This window comes from Zalophus californianus, chromosome 4, assembly GCF_009762305.2.
Source record: "Zalophus californianus isolate mZalCal1 chromosome 4, mZalCal1.pri.v2, whole genome shotgun sequence".
Taxonomy (NCBI): domain Eukaryota; kingdom Metazoa; phylum Chordata; class Mammalia; order Carnivora; family Otariidae; genus Zalophus; species Zalophus californianus.
Genome location: NC_045598.1, coordinates 64,800,348 through 64,816,945, shown reverse-complemented (window position 1 = coordinate 64,816,945; position 16,598 = coordinate 64,800,348). Strand labels below are relative to the sequence as shown.

The window sequence follows — 16,598 nt, the reverse complement described above, 5'->3', positions numbered from 1 at the left end:
GTAGGAATGAATTATCAATCAAAAGGCACAGAATTGGCCACCTCACACACAAATATTTTCTTGCCCTTAATATATTTGACCAAATTTCCCTTCCTTTATAATTTCTTATCTGATAAAGTATTCAAATTTGGAGAAATTCCAAATAAAGATGTACTCAAGTTAAATAACAGTTCCCATGAAAGTCAAATTTTTAAATAGATAAATTGAGTGTTTGAAAGAATTTAAGGGGTCATTTAAGAGTTCTAATAAATATTAACTCTTCCAGAACAAAACATAAAATGCGTGTGTGTACTTACTATGCTTCAAGTATATCTATAGAGTCTCTTTTGTAGTAAAAGTTCTCATTTTGTAATTTTCATGGATATTTTACTATGAACTATGGTACTTTTCCTTATACTAATCAGATAAAAGATTACCTGGAACTATGTTTTATAAAATTCAAATTTTATTATTTTATAATTAAAATTATAATTAAATATTTATTGAAATTTATGATTTGATTGATATTTCTATTTTCATGAAATTGATCACCACTGGTAGCTAAAGTGTGTACATATTATGCAATTATAATTACCCAGAGGTAATAACATTTTCAAACAAATGTCTAGAGAATTTAACTTTTGTAGATACAGTCCTTAGGACATCATTAATGAAAGTTGATCAAGAAATTCTGAAACTTTTTAAAAATTATAGATATTCCATTAAAATTCAAAAAATTTATAATGAGATTTGAAATCAGTATTTTTTATTTCAATTTTATTGATATAGTTATTAATAATAGTTATCATTTTACAGCACGTATTAATATGCCAGACATTACTTTAAATGCTTTCTGTATTAACTCACATACAATTTAAGAGGTAGACACAATTATTTTCACCATTTTACAAATAAGGAAACTAAGACATAGAGGGGTTAAATAACTTGTCCCTGGTTACACACTAAATAAACAAGAGATATGTGAATCCAGGCAGTGTGGTTCCAGAAACTATGCTCTTAACCACTACACTCCATACCTCTAGACACACACACACACCTACATACCTTATATGACAAACTGCATATTCCATAGTAAATTTATTTTGATAAGTTCAACTATTTGAAAAACTGGACTAAAACTAAGTGTACACTTATGATTAGACTTGAAAGTGTGCATGTGCTGTACCCTGTCATTAAAAACACTGCAGGCTGAATTAACAGATAAAGAGAAACCAGGTTCATTGACTTATTTTACATATTTATAATTTATAACAAAAATAAAAATTTAAAGCATATTAGGTAAAATGTCCCATCATAAAGGGAAACTAGAAAATAATAGATACATTTTATATAGGAAATATGTACAGTTTCAAAATCAGACCCTTTTATATAGACAATCTCCTTGAATTTATAGGAATGAATTTTATTTAAAGCCAGCTTCCTTCCCTAAAATTACATTTTTTATATATAACATTTATATGACATATATAAAATATCATTTGTAGGTTATATATCATATATATATCATATATAAATACATATATTATAGGGGCATCTGCTGGCTCACTTGGTAGAGCGTGCAACTCTTGGTTCGAGCCCCATGTTGAGTGTAGAGATTACTTAAAAATAAAATCTTTAAAAATATATATATATATTTTAAAATATGTTATATATATATATTTATTTTACCATTTGCCGCCTTGCTTCTTCAAAAGCACGTTTCTCTTCTTCTAAACGTTGTCTTGCTTCCTCTTCAGCTTGCCTCCTCCGGTTTTCTTGTCTTTGTCTTTCCAATTCTTCAAAAGTTAGTTTCAGTTTTCCAGGAGAAAGAGATTCTTTTTTTGCCTCACTTTCTAGTTCATCATCCTAAGAAACATTGTGCAAACACATCTGTTAATCATAAAAGGAAATGCTAGTAACTTAACTGCTTTGATTTGTACCTAAAAAAAATAAAAATAAAAATTACCATGACCAATGAAAGACTCTTTGCTTCCTTGAGAGATCGCCGTTGTTCTTCATATCTTATTCTTTTATCTTCTTCATGTTTGACCCTTTCTTTTTCTTCTCGTTCTTTCTCTAGATCCTCAAAATTCTTCATCTTTCCAGAACTTTTGTGTGATTTGACAGGTACCACTGTTACAAGTAGTGAATCGTCTCCTTCCTGATTTATAAAATAGAAAATTAGCATATTTCTTGCTAACCAAAATTTAGGTTTCATGGGATCTTGCCTCCATTATTGGTGAATTTCATTACATTGCCATCAATTTATGAAGAACAAAAATTTATATATAGTTTTTACAGATTTCTATTCAATAGTTCTTTCTCTGAACTCATTGTACATTGAGTTAATTTAACTGAAATCCATTGTTGACAAGGTTCAAGGAGCATCTTCTTTCCTAGAAGGTGGTGTTAATACAGCTGTTTGGATAAAACTGCATGACATCATCTGAATTTAGCTGTCCGTGCACTAGTTCCACAAAAGGTGATGTGCATGTGAGTGTACTCTAAATCAATTTGATGGTGGATAGATTCTGTTTAAACACACACAGAAAGTCTCTCCATAGGACTTTTTTCTCCATGCAAGTTTTTAACTACTTAATAAAACTATTATTTAGTGAGGAAAAACAAACAGTATTTCCAAGTTATTTATAAAACATTTATAGACCATACTCATCGGCATTTGGTCCTAGTAAAATATTCTTAAATCTGTTTTTCAAATTTATTTTAATTAATTCTATTAATCTACTGTTACCTCTGAACTTTTTTCCAAAAATAAAGTAAGTTATAATATGTAACACATGTCCCTAAAATAAAACTGCTTCCAATTTGTGTGGCTGTAGTTTTAGGCACACCATCAAATTGACTTATGCTTAACCTTCTCTGTTAGGTAAAAAGGAATTAGCTAACATTTTTGTGGTTGTTGAACATTCCTTCATGTTACTAGATACTAGTATGTGATAATCAAAACAAACTATCAAGAACTCTGAGGAAAGAGGAAGACAAATGATGGAAAAAACCCTGCTTTTAAAAAATGTTAGCTTTCAACAATCTCAACCATTAGTAACAGTTCAAGAAATACACAGTCTTGGCAGAGTATCTCAATCTGAGATTTGTGTCTCTAACCATGAAAGCAAAAACATACTTTTTTTTTTCCATACTTTTAAGACACTAAGCTAGTGTTTGAAAGTGCAAAAGTATGATCTTGCTTTGCAAAATACTTTTGTCCTTTTTGTTGTTGTTGCTATAATTATAATAAAAATAAAAATGCTTTTCATTTTTAATTAAAAGATTATTTGTGAACCAGATAATTTTAGGTGATGTTTCATTAAAGGAAATGTCCATTTACCTCTGGTGCTGATTCAGTTCCCGTATTGTTTATGTCCTCAATCTATTGAATGAGAATTTCATATCATTACATTACACTGAATTTCTGCTTTCTGCTTTCTGCTTTTAAATATACAACTGAAAAGTAATTTAGCTGTGACTTACAGTAAATTTTCAAATTTATAATTTTTGAAATATTTTTATGTTTCTCCAAATTGGCCTATTATGTCTAAGTGGAGATTAAACCTTATATTAGTTTTTGTATTTTGACATCAAATCAATATCTAGGGAATATATTAAGAAAAAATTAAAGCCTACCTTTGTAATTCTGGAATTTGAATAATGGACCAAATTCTTATGACCTGCTGTAAGCTTACAAGTAGCAATTATTAATTAAATTAGCAATTTAAACTGAGATACAGAAACATTTCTCCATTCTCAGTCTCTGCCCCAGCCAAAGTAAAACCTATCAGTAGTAATCAAATAATCATGACTATATTTTGCAATATAAATATATGGCAAAAATATAACTGACGGTAAAACAATGCAGTGCACTAACTTTCACATGGCTGGTTTAGAAGGGACAAGAATTCTGGTTGATATTATTGTTTACTCTCTATTTTGACCACATCTAGGAAAGAAAGGCCCTCATTCAGTAGAAGGGGTCTCAACTTGGACATTATTCATAAGAAACACCATTAGGGTAGCTCGAGCGGCAGGCTAACGTATGTAACAAACAGAAATGAGAAAGAAGCTAGGCAATTTAAATAATGCAATGTTTGAGATCTCAGGAAAAGGAAACATAAGCAGTGGGAAAATGGGAGAAGTTAGAAAGTAAACATTCATATTATTTATTGTTTTAACGTGATTTTTAACATCAGTGAAAGAGTCTGGAAGTGGTTTGTTCCTTATGCAGTCTAAGGGAATTCTGTTGTACCTTGGCTCATAGGAGGAACTGGACTGGCTAAGTCCCTGTTCTTCATCATTTCACTTTCCTTTTCTATATTCTCTGTCACGGGAGAATTAATACATTTTATTAAGATACCAAATTTCTTGAAAAATAAATTCTGAATAATTTATTAAAAATAAATCTATTTTACATTTTAATAATTTTATTGTTTTGTTTAGAATGATTTCTTTTGCACAATTATATATTACACTGATTTGCTATGTAAGTGGTGAAGGTTTTATTGAATGATGTATTGTACTAAGAAAAATTTTAAGCCATAATAAAATAATTACAAAATTATTTCTTTTCAGGGGTACCTGCTGGTTCTGTTGGAAGAGCATGTAACATCTGATCTCAGAGTCATGAGTCCAAGCCCCACACTGGGTGTAGAGATTACTTTAAATAAATAAATAAACTTAAAAAAAAAAGTATTTCCCTTCCAAAGAATGCTAACAATTCCTTGACAAATCACATTTGTCTCTCAATAAAAAGTTCTAGGAGATACAGTGAGAAGCCAGACACTGACAGTATAGGAAAGATAAATTCTAAATTTCTTAACTCCAAATTTCTTTTACTTGCTACTAAAACCTTCTCAGATTTTTATTAGCTTATGATAAGATAATAAATTATATTATGGAGTGGCTTTTGTTTCGTTGTTGTATGCTTTCTTCTTTGCTCATTTTAAGCCACTAACATAATTTTATTTTCATTGGGTTTCCATAAACAAAGGAAAAGGTGAATTTGTCTGAGTGGCCATGGTGTCAGTATATTCACAGAGAACTGAGACATTCAGTTCTGTTATAGTGTTGGCTCTCAGAAGCTACCACTGAAAAACTGCTTCCCAACTATTTCTTTTGATTATGAAAAGGAAATTCCTTTTACTCCTTCCCAGAGGAACTTCCTTTTGTCCCCTTTATTTTCAACATCCCAGTCCCCTACCAATAAATTCTTATTTTCTAAGTTGATAGATGTTAACCTTGCCTGTCAGAGTGTCCTCAAAGATAACCAGATTATACTGAATTAAGATTCTCCCCCAAGTTTTATTGGTCCTTGATTCTAACATCCAGTATAAAAAGTATACCCATTTTTAATTCATCATAAGAGGATCTAGAATCTGGTAGTTATCCTCCTGGGTCAGGAAACCCTTCTCAAGCATTCTTGAATATGGACTTATACAAGTGGGTTTTTCAAATTAACGTTAAGACTTTATTTTTCTTAGTAAACTCCACCCCCAATGTGGGACTCGAACCGATGACCCCAAAATCAAGTCACATGCTCCACCAATTGAGCCACCCAGGTGCCCCAACATTAAGATTTTCTTTATTACCTACATCATACTTCTTAAATTCAAAGATATATTCAATTTTATTAGACTTGAGCAGAAAATGTACTTAAATTTTTAAATTGGACTTTCCATATTTGTAAGATAAAATTACTATTGTTTATTTTGCTCTACCTACATATTCTCAAATAATGTAATAAGCGAAAAGTTTCATTAACCAGGATTCTAAGGAACCCTGCCATGTAGTTTCTGGAGTTACTAAAGAAGTGTTTTTTGGGGTTTTTCTCCTTGATACCTTGTCTCCCTCTCTTAGTATCCCATGTCTTCATCATATTTAAACTCACCTCTTCAACACACACATAGTTTTTCTTTGAGAAATCACTGCCTATATATTCAGTTCTTGGAGTTGTAGTGGGTCTTAAAGTCTCATGAGTCTAGTTAGTGCTTTCTGAAAAAGTATATAAGACTCAAAATAAGTAGACTAACCCCATGCACGTACCCACTATTTGTTGTCAAATCCTTATATTTTAATTATATATTTTAGTCTGATTTTATTACCCTATTTTATAATTTATATTAAAAATGTAATTATATCTGCTAATATATTTTATATTTACAACATAAAATCTATAATATTTATTATATTTGTACTCCTGGGTGAAATTTCATTGCAAAATGAATTCTCTGGGGCACCTAGGCGGCTCAGTCATTAAAAGTCTGCCTTCAGCTCAGGTCATGATCCCAGGATCCTAGGATCGAGCCCTACATCGGGCTCCCTGCTCAGCCAGGAGCCTGCTTCTCCCTCTCCCGCTCGCCCTGTTTGTGTTCCCTCTCTAGCTGTATCTCTCTGTGTGTCAAATAAATAAATAAAATCTTAAAAAAAAAAAAATTCTCATCTTGGATGACTGGAGATGGCAGAGATAAAGTACATGTCATCCTTTCTTTAGATAAAGAGGTACAAAGTGATAAAATATAAGAAATTCCAATTCTTTTCTATAATTCATCTGGCATATGTCATAAGTGGCTATTTGTGCCACAGAAAGTAGTTGTTTGCAAAATCTGGGTAAATAAATTTCTTTTACATTTAAGTATGGCATATGCTTTGCCTTCTTTGTCATTTTTATTTTCAGAAAGGTAGGAAACTGAAAGGAGTGTAGCAAGTAGATTTATGGCACTTAAAAGAGTAGGCAAAAAAGAGCCAAGTACAATTTCACAATAAAAATGTTTTTATACTGTGAAGACTATGTTAATTTGTTAATGATGAGAGATGGAGGAGAAGCTAAAATGGTTTCATGACATTTCATCTATATGTACTAAAAAAAAAATCTTTAAAAAATAAAATATTTTATTTGACAGAGAGAGAGAGAGCACAAGCCGGGGGAGTGGCAGGCAGAGGGAGAAGCAGGCCTCCCCACAGAGCAGGAAGCCAGATGGGGGGCTCAATCCCAGCACCCCGGGATCATGACCCAAGCCAAAGGCAAGACACTTAACTGACTAAGCTACCCGAGCACCCCCAGATTCTTGGTGTATTTTAAAAATGCTTACCAACTTCTTACTTCTCATGCTTTAAACTAAAATATATAGAAATTCTAAATCCATTAAAGAAACTATATAAAATCATAGTAATAATTTTTTTCTCCCTTCTAATTTGTCCCCTACAGCTATGGGCATCAATAATGGCTATCTAAAGCAAATAGCTGTCACATATTTCTCCCCTCTCCTACCACCAACTTAAAAAACAAAAAAAGCTGGGACACCTGGGTGGCTCAGATGGTTAAGCGTCCGCCTTCTGCTCAAGTCATGATCCCAGGGTCCTGGGATCGAGCCCCACATCGGGCTCCCTGCTCCACGGAGAGCCTGCACCTCCCTCTGCCCTACAGCTCCCCCATCTTAGATGCTCTCTCTGTCTCTAACAGATAAATAAAATCTTAAAAAACAAAAAAGTTATTAAGCTAGCTGACAATAACATTATTAAATAAAATACGATTTGATTGAAATTCTTGAGTGGGAAGGTATCCTAATTATGCCTTAATGTGTAATAATAACCAATAAGTATTTATTGATTACTATTGAAAGACCAGCACGTTGTGGATAGTTTATGTGAAACTGCCCTTACGTCTTTGTAAAAACCTCTAACGTGTCAGGAAAAACAAGAAATGTGGTCCATGGAAGGAATACGGACTGAATGACAAGATGGTACAGCATTCAACCTTAAAATAAGGACATTTTGCCCTTATCCTTTTGGCATTTGATAATAAATATTTGTACTTAAGATCTTGTTTTCAAGTTAGCTGCTATTTAAGAAGCTAGTGTTATATTAAAATATTTTAATTAGGCAATGTACTAATTAGTTTTACTCTGTACAGTCAGTTTCTGAAGTAAATACCAATTTCATATTTAGTGTATACCTGCTCAGCCCTTTTTGCTAATTCACGTTGGATCTTCCTCTTCTCTAACATATCCTGCTCAATTCTGCGTCTTCGTTCCTCCTCCGTTCTCTTTCTTTGTTCCTCTTGTCTTTGTTTCTCCATTTCAGCAAATCTACCTTTAACAGTTCCTAAGAACATATGAAACATGTTTGATATTTTGCTATGTTTCCCGTTTTGCAATTTATTTCCCTCTCAAGTTTCTTACCTGTTAGCTTTGGGACATAAGCCTTTTCTACTTTCGAAGATACCTCTTCCTCATCATCAGAAGCAAGCATTTCTTTAATCTAAATAGTTAAATAAATATGAACATGTCCAAAATTTAGACTAAGTTATATTATATACCGAGTTTGAAATTAACTTATAAATACAGAAAATTATTTTATAGTTAATATAAAATATGGTTAATGTGAATAATAATGTGTAAATTAAAAAGATGAAAATTAATTTTGCACAAGAATAAAATAAAATAAAATAACCTCCTGCTTTCTCCTGTTCCATTCTCTCTCTCTAATATATTGTTCTTTTCTTCTTTGTTTTTCATCTCTAGATCTCCTTTGATTTCTTTCTTCCCTGGCTCTCTGCATGGCTTCAAACTTATCCTTTACATCACCCTTGCCAAGTTTTGGCACATAGGTTTTTGGGACAGGTTTAGATGAAGAAAGCAGAATCTTCGTTAGAAGAAAATAAAGAGAAGAAAGTTAAAAAAAAATAAGATAGGAAGAAATCAAGTAAAGATAGATCAGAATAAGCAATATAAGAAATACTTATTGAAACAAAATAGAAATGAGTTTGAAACATTTGTACAATCATAATCTGATTATTTTCTAAAGTATGAAAAATGAAATTTAGAAAATATGAATAAAAACTTATTAATATAAAGAAGTTCCATTTTGTAGGTATGTTCCCCTGAAACTGAAGGCTAGTAAAATATAAAAATTGAATACTGGATTCTAATTTAAAACAATATATTTTCCTACATTATTAAAAATTCAGATTTGACATCTCTTACTTAAAAGATACCAGGACTAATTTCAATAAATTAGGTGAAAGTGAAAACAAGGCAAAAGTTTAGGCTTTCAAGTTTAAAGCCTACTTCATATGTCAATGCTCTTGCTTGTTTCCCTATCAAATATGAATAAAACTGAAGGGCAGTCCTTTATTCCCATGTATGGCCGAGATGTGCCAGGGTCTTCACATACAAGCAGTGATTTAGAGGTTGACTACTACACAACCCATCTAGAACCTCTGTACACCAACATTAAAAATGTGTAAAAAGGCTGTATCATTCCAAGTAGGTTGACCTCTGAGACGGCAAAAGAGCTTCCCAGGAAAGGAGGAATCTAGTAAAAGACTGGAGGAAAGATTTCCCTCCACTGTAAAACCAGGAAAGCCAATTATTTTCATCGTTTCAAAAATTAAGCAGATTGCTAAAAAATTTCAGTAAATAAAACGTTGGTGCCTCAGAACATCAAACCCTTTTCTCCTAGTGATAATGGCAAGTTACTTATTAATCTGTGGCATACCCAGCCTCTATTTTATTATCATCTTATGGTGTCATTGGCCATTTAAGGTTTTTTTAAACTTCATAATTTTGGGGTGTCAGCAACTGAACTCTTCTTACTACAACTCCAAGTACAGCCAAGAGCCAGAAAAAGGCGAAGAGAAGTTTTGCTGCAGCTGCTGGAAGAAGTAGCTGAGAAGGAGCCTCTCCTGAGAGTGAATTATTGCTTTCTCCTAAAGATATACATCAAATCTAGTTTTTTAAATACTAAAAAAAATAACTTCTAAGACTTATCAAGGTATTAAAATTCTGTTCAAGGTGTTAGCTATCACATCCACTTCACCATCATTCACAAATTTAATAATTATGCTGCCAAGATTAGAATCCAAATGAAAATACTGGGCCCAAGAACAGCCTGTGAATTTTAGCTTTTACATTTTCTATCCTGACACTAGGTCATTATGAACTATGACCTTTCCACCAAGCAGCTCTACCATTTCCGCAGCTCTATAGTCAATCCTACGTTCCCCCCCCCCCTTTTTTTTTTTTTAACGTTGGAGACTTACCTCAGCCTTTTGGGAAATATCATTCATGTTTGCTGTATGTGGTCTCACGGTGATTTTAGAGTTTTGTGTATTTTTGCACCTGAAGAAATAGATTAGTATTGAATAACAATTTTTAATTACTTAATTCTTAATATGCTATGTATTTTTGTAAACAGAAATAGCATGTTAATTGCTCCTCAAAAAATACTGACACAATCCAGGCAAGTAATAAACTGGAATAACCTTCAGCTCCTTTTCCCAAGATTCAGGGTATAGAAGGGACAAGGCACATGGCATTAAGAGATCCTTATAGGGGCATCTGCGTGGCTCAGTTGGTTGAGTGTCCAACTCTTCATTTCAGCTCAGGTCATGATCTCAGGATCGTGAGATCAAGTCCTGCAACGGGCTCCATGCTCAGCATAGAGTCTGCTTGAGTTTCTCTTTCTCTGCCCTTCCCCTTGCTCATGTACACACACTCTCTCTCAAATAAATAAATCTTAAAAAAAAAGATCCTTATAAATTTATGGTCCAGAATAGCGTGGTCAATGTATCAAGAGCCCTTGCAAAGAATTATTCTGGAGTGCCTGGGTGGCTCAGTAGTTAAGCATCTGCCTTCGGCTCAGGTCATAATCTCCAGGGTCCTGGTATCGAGCCCCGCATTGGGCTCCCTGCTTGGCAGGAAGCCTGCTCCTCCCTCTCCCACCCCCCCTGCCTGTATTCCCTCTCTCGCTGTGTCTGTCAAATAAATAAATAAAACCTTTTTTTAAAAAAAAAAAGAATTTTTATTCTGCTGTTACTGGGTATATTATTCTATAAATATCAACTAGCTCAAGGTAGTTGATGGTGTTATTTAGATCTGTGTCTTTACTAATTTGTGTGTGTGTGTGGGGGGGGCTAGCTCTTCTAACAGTCTTCAACTATGTGGAATTGGCTATTTCTTCCTTTAATTCTGTTATTTTTTTCATGTAATTTCAAGCTCTTTTAAGTGCATGTGCATTATGATATCTTCTTTTTGAAATGACTCCTTCATCAGTATGAAATTTCCTTTTGATCTCATTGTCTTGAACTTATCTGATATTAAAATAGCCACACCAACTTTCTTAAGTTTAGTCTGCATGATGTATATAATTTTCTAGGCATTTACTTTATATTTGTCCATATAATTGGACCTTGCTTTTTTGAAAAACCAATTCTGATATCTTTTAATTGCAGCATTTATTCCATTAACATTTAATGTATTTATATGCACGGACTTAAGCCTACCATTTTACTATTCTTGTTTGCCTTTTTCTTCCTCTATTACTCTTTCCCTACCTACTTCTGAATTGAGTAATTTTCAGAATTTTATCCATTGGCTTAAAAAATTTTAACAGCTTTACTAATACACATACAATAAACTACACTTTTAAAAAGTGCACAATTTGGGGCACCTGGGTGGCTCAGATGGTTAAGCATCTGCCTTCGGCTCAGGTCATGATCCCCAGGTCCTGGGATCAAGCCCCATGTCTGGCTCCTGGTTTGGCGGAGAGCCTGCTTCTCCTTTGCCCTCTGCCTCTCCCCTGTTCATACTCTTGCTCTATCTCTCTGTCTCAAATGAATAAAATCTCTAAAAATAAATAAATAAATAATGCACAATTTGATAAGCTGACATATGTATGTCCTTGTGACACCATCACCATAATCAAGAGAATATATGCATTACCCACAAAGGTTTTCTCAGACCCCTTAACTCCCTTCATTTCTTGCTTTTCTCACCCCCATCCCCAGGCAGGTACACTTTTGGTCACTGCAGATTAAATTTTCTATAAATGGAATCAGATTGTATGTACTCTTTTGTCAGGCCTCTTTACCCAGCATAATTATTTTTGAGATTCATCCATGTTATTACATGTATCAATAGTTCATTCCTTTTTAGTACTGAATATTAGTCCATTGTATGAATATACCACAATTTGTTAACCATTCATCTGTTGATGGATATTTGGGTTGTTTACAGTTACTATTACACATAAAGTTACTATGAATATTCATGTACAAGTCTTTTTTTTATGCTTTTTTATTTCTCAAGTAAGTAAAGTATAATGGCTAGGCCTTATGGTAGATGTATAACTTCTTTCTTTTTTTAAGATTTTATTTATTTATTTGACAGAAAGAGAGACAGCGAGAGAGGGAACACAAGCAGGGGAAGAGCGAGAGGGAGAAGCAGGCTTCCCGCTGAGCAGGGAGCCCGATGCGGGGCTTGATCCAGGACCCTGAGATCATGACCTGAGCCAAAATCAAGAGTGGGATGCTTAACCGAGTCAGCTACCCAGGTGCCTAATTAGTGAGCTTTATGAACCTTGAAAAAGTTAGTGTAACTCTTTGTTCCTTTTTAAACTTGTTTAGACTATTCTGAGTCCTTTGAATTCACATATAAATTTTAGAATCAGGTCGTCACTTTCTGTAAAAATGCCTGCTGAGATTTTGATTGGGACTGCATTGAATCTGTAATGACATCTTGAGTCTCTTTTTTTTTTTTTTAAAGATTTTATTTATTTATTTGACAGAGAGAGATGGCGAGAGGAGGAACACAAGCAGGGGAGTGGGAGAGGGAGAGGTATCCTTTTAACATAAACATACTGATAAATTCAATTTGATAAAACTTTAAGTTTTGCATCCATGTTTATCGGAGATATTGGTCTGTAGTTTTATTTTTTTGTAACATCTGCTTTTGTTAACAGAGTAATACTGCTCTCATAGAATGAGTTGGGAAGTATTTCTTCTTTAATTTTCTATAAGACTTCCCTCATGTACAACTGATAATCATTTTTTCCTTAAATGTTTGCAAGAACTTTCCAGTGAAGCCATTGGGGCTAAAGTTTTCTCTCTGGAAGAAGACAATATGATGGAGGTGGATGGGACAGGATTCCATGTAATTATTAACAAAATCCTAACTTTTGTTGTTCAGTGAGCCTGTGGATGATTACATTATTAACAATACTTTCCTAATAAAAGCAGGCCATGCATGACTGTGTGTCATTACCAAGGTTTGTGAGTAATCTAATTCTGTGTGCCTGAGATAAAAATAACAAATAGCTCTAGTCCTGAGCTATTACCTGAATCACTCGGTCATATCTAGAGTTACCTATTAGAGATTTCTTCTTGTACAACCAATAAAATTTACCCTTCATTCTCATAGCTTCTCAAACCTTAGAATTATTTCCAGTTCATTCTTCTTTTAGATCTCCTAAATTATGATAGATTGTCAAGATTTGTGAATGTTTCTTTCAAATTTGTTCATATATATTACTTCACTGTTTTCACTGCCTCCGTAACAACATAGGTGAGCCTTTATCACCTCACACTTTGATTACAATTTGATAATCACACCTAAATCCAAATTTCAATTCTGTGCTTCCTAGTTAGGATTAGATAACATATGTGAAAAATTCTAGAATAATACCTAACAGTAGGTACCCATAATTTTGATTAATTTCATTATTCATGGTCTCCCTCACTACCTTTTTTACCCTCTTCAGTAAAAAACTACATTTCCGTGCCAGTGAGTACACATTAATATATTATTTGTGTAATCTAAAAGAGTAATACCAAAGGGTAAAAGGAAATTTTGAGCAATCTCACATAGGATTATAGGGGTTGATAAATTTAGCTAAATTAACTGGCCAGAGGGAACTTCAGAGAAAAAAAATTTTTTTGGGGGGGGTGAAATGAAAGAAAATTGTGTGGTTTGGTGATGGTGAAAAATTAGCCTGTCAAGAACAGTCCTGGAGAATAAATGAATCAGCTACCTTCATTTGATTTTTTAAAAATCTTCAAATTATATCTTGACTTATTTATAGATTCAGAATAAAGTAAGTTTAATTTTTAAATTCAGTATGAGTAAAACCAGTGAAAATAGTCTTTTAAATAGCATGTCAGTATTCTGAACTCTGAAAGTCTGTGAAAATTTGAATAGTATTAACTTTAACTTTTTTAAAGAAAATATGAGCAAGTGATCCTTTGCTGAGTTTGCTCTGTTCTGCATTTTGATGATAAAAAAGCTGTAGCAAAATAAGTTTATTGGCTTTTTGTCTTACAGACTTGTCTTTTAAGGTGTAGATTACAAACCAGTAGGAATTCCTATCTCTTAAATAGTTTTATGTTAGAGAAAAAAAATTTCAAGATCAAGCAGGCAAATATCTATATGCTTCCTTTATATTTTTTATTATTTTTAAAGATTTTATTTAGAGGGAGAGGGACAAGAAGACTCCACACTAAGCGCAGAGCCCGATGCAGGGCTCGATCCCACAACCTTGAGATCATGACCGGAGCCAAAATCAAGAGTCAGAGGCTCAACCAACTGAGCCACCCAGGCACCCCAGGATTCCTTTATTATTTTTAAAAGGTGTGACTCTGCCTGGTAGAAACAGCATTATATTCCAGTTGCTAACCCAGTTGTCTTTCTGTGCTAAAGTTAAAGGTATGAATTTGACTACGTTTGGATCATTAACTTCACAAGAAAGAATTCTATTCCACAGTCCTTATCAAAACTATCTCATTAATACATCTTTGGATCACATATGAATAAAATGATGATAATAATCCAAGCTAACATTTATGGAGCCTTTACTGTGTGCCAGGTAATGTGCCAAGTGTTTAACAAGCATTATTTCATCCACTCCCCTCAATAACCCTTTCAGGTAAAAACTATTATCCACCCTCTCTCAAAATTTCCAAGCCCAGTAATTTTAAAATTCTTAAGTGGTTCCGGGGCACCTGGGTGGCTCAGTCGGTTAAGCTCAGGTCATGACCTAGGGTCCTGGGATCAAGTTCCACATCAGGCTCCCTGCTCAGTAGGGAGCCTGCTTCTCCCTCTGCCTCTCTCCCAGCTTGTGTTCCCTCTCTCTCAAAATAAATAAAATCTTTAAAAAAAATAAAATTCTTAAAATATTAAGACGAGAATAGTATCTTTGAGTTTATCTAATAGGTTTGAACAATCTGTAAATTGTTACAGATAGGAAAACTGAGACTTAGAAAGTTAAGTAACTCGCCCAGGACCACACAACTAATGAGTGGTGGACACAGGATAAACACAGGCAGACTGACTACAGGGTCTGCAGTCTTACCTAACACTGTATTATGCTGATGCCAAAAAAATAGTACAACTGTTGTGTCTGGTGGAGGGAGGGGAATACCAACCAGCTTAGAAGGCTTAACCTACTAGTATAGTTAAATTATTTGAGAACCATAATTCTGAGCAGCAGAAATATACTGGAAGCTCAAAAGACATGACTGATAGTATTCTCTACATTTAATGAATTTGTAGTCTTGAGCTGGCAACTGGCAGTAGAACATGGTGCTGGTATTTTGCCCCATGTGAGCACAGTTTTTATTTAAGTAAGTTTATTTACTCTTAAATTGATATGTGCTAGCAGTTATTCTCTTAGAATTACTTTGAGTTAAGGAGACCCCAGAGTTAAGTTATTAAATGATTCTCAAGTACTGAATGAAAAGCAGTTAACTCAGCTGGTTGTGGTTTAGAATTCATTTAGTGAATTCATTTACCTGTGATAAGGTCAGGTACCATTTTCTCTGATTTTAAAAGTGCCCAAGTCAGCAACATGCAAGTTGGCACTCCTTTTGTTGTAATTAATGATAGTGAAAAATCAAGTAACAATATTCACATGTATGTCAATCTCTTAAGGAATGACCTCTCTCATCACTCTGCTAAACTGCCAAGAGTATAGAAGGCCTCTGAATTTATCTAGCAGAACATTATTTAACAGTGTCCTCCTACAGTAACCAAATTCACTTTTAATTGTATGATGACAGTGGGGATTTTGGTTTTATGAGGGATTTTTAAAGTATATGTGATTCCAACAAAGTCATGACATAGCCCCTGAAATGTTCAAAAATTATTTGATTGTCACACAGGTTAGTGAATCTCAACACTGAACCATAAATTCATAAAGGAAGTTCCTGTGGAAGGGAGTCCAACAGTACTGACATTTGTCAAGGAATGGATCATTATGCTAAACTGCAGCTGAACATTTTCAGTTTCCTTAAATCCTCTCCTTTCTGTCTCCTACCACCCTCCCTTCATCCTCACTCCACAATGTCCTACTCAGGCCTTCCTCCCAGAAGGGCACAATGACCTGCAACTCTGCCCAACCTGCCTCCCTCTCATATATCAGCCAACTAGGGACCATGTCTTGGACTAAATAATAGCTGCTTAATATGTAAATGATCATAATTTTTTGTGGTCAATGTGTATTGATATAAAAATTCCAGATCATTAATATACAGAAATATGTTTCATTTCTATACACTAATAACAAAATAGCAGAAAGAGAAATTAAGAAAACAATCCCATTTACAATTGTACTAAAAAGAAAAAAATACCTAGAAATATATTTAACCCAGGAAGTTAATTTTTCTATATGCTGAAAACTATAAGACATTGATGAAAGAAATTGAGGATGACACAAACAAATGGAAAGAAATAATGCTCATGGATTGGAAGAATTAATATCATTAAAACTTCCAAAACATACCCAAAGCCATCTACAGATTCAGTGCAATCTGTATCAAGATACTAATAGCATTTTTT

General features: G+C 33.7%; 1 protein-coding gene across 12 annotated transcripts in view; it reads right to left on the bottom strand.

Annotated features, from left to right (window-relative positions):
• The window catches only part of NEXN (nexilin F-actin binding protein), a 47,318-nt gene that overhangs the window by 15,932 nt on the left and 14,788 nt on the right, over nt 1-16,598 (bottom strand). For 7 of the 12 annotated variants that reach the window (XM_027599804.2, XM_027599730.2, XM_027599771.2 and 4 more), the window contains 7 exons: nt 10,031-10,109; nt 8,440-8,631; nt 8,169-8,247; nt 7,943-8,091; nt 3,326-3,367; nt 1,946-2,140; nt 1,669-1,845 (listed from right to left, as the gene is read on the bottom strand). In XM_027599804.2, the coding sequence (XP_027455605.1) occupies nt 1,669-1,845; nt 1,946-2,140; nt 3,326-3,367; nt 7,943-8,091; nt 8,169-8,247; nt 8,440-8,631; nt 10,031-10,057 (861 nt within the window). In that variant the 5' untranslated portion in view covers nt 10,058-10,109. The remainder of the gene's footprint in view (nt 1-1,668; nt 1,846-1,945; nt 2,141-3,325; nt 3,368-7,942; nt 8,092-8,168; nt 8,248-8,439; nt 8,632-10,030; nt 10,110-16,598) is intronic. The other 5 variants (XM_027599786.2, XM_027599793.2, XM_027599799.2 and 2 more) reach the window with 3 other exon arrangements.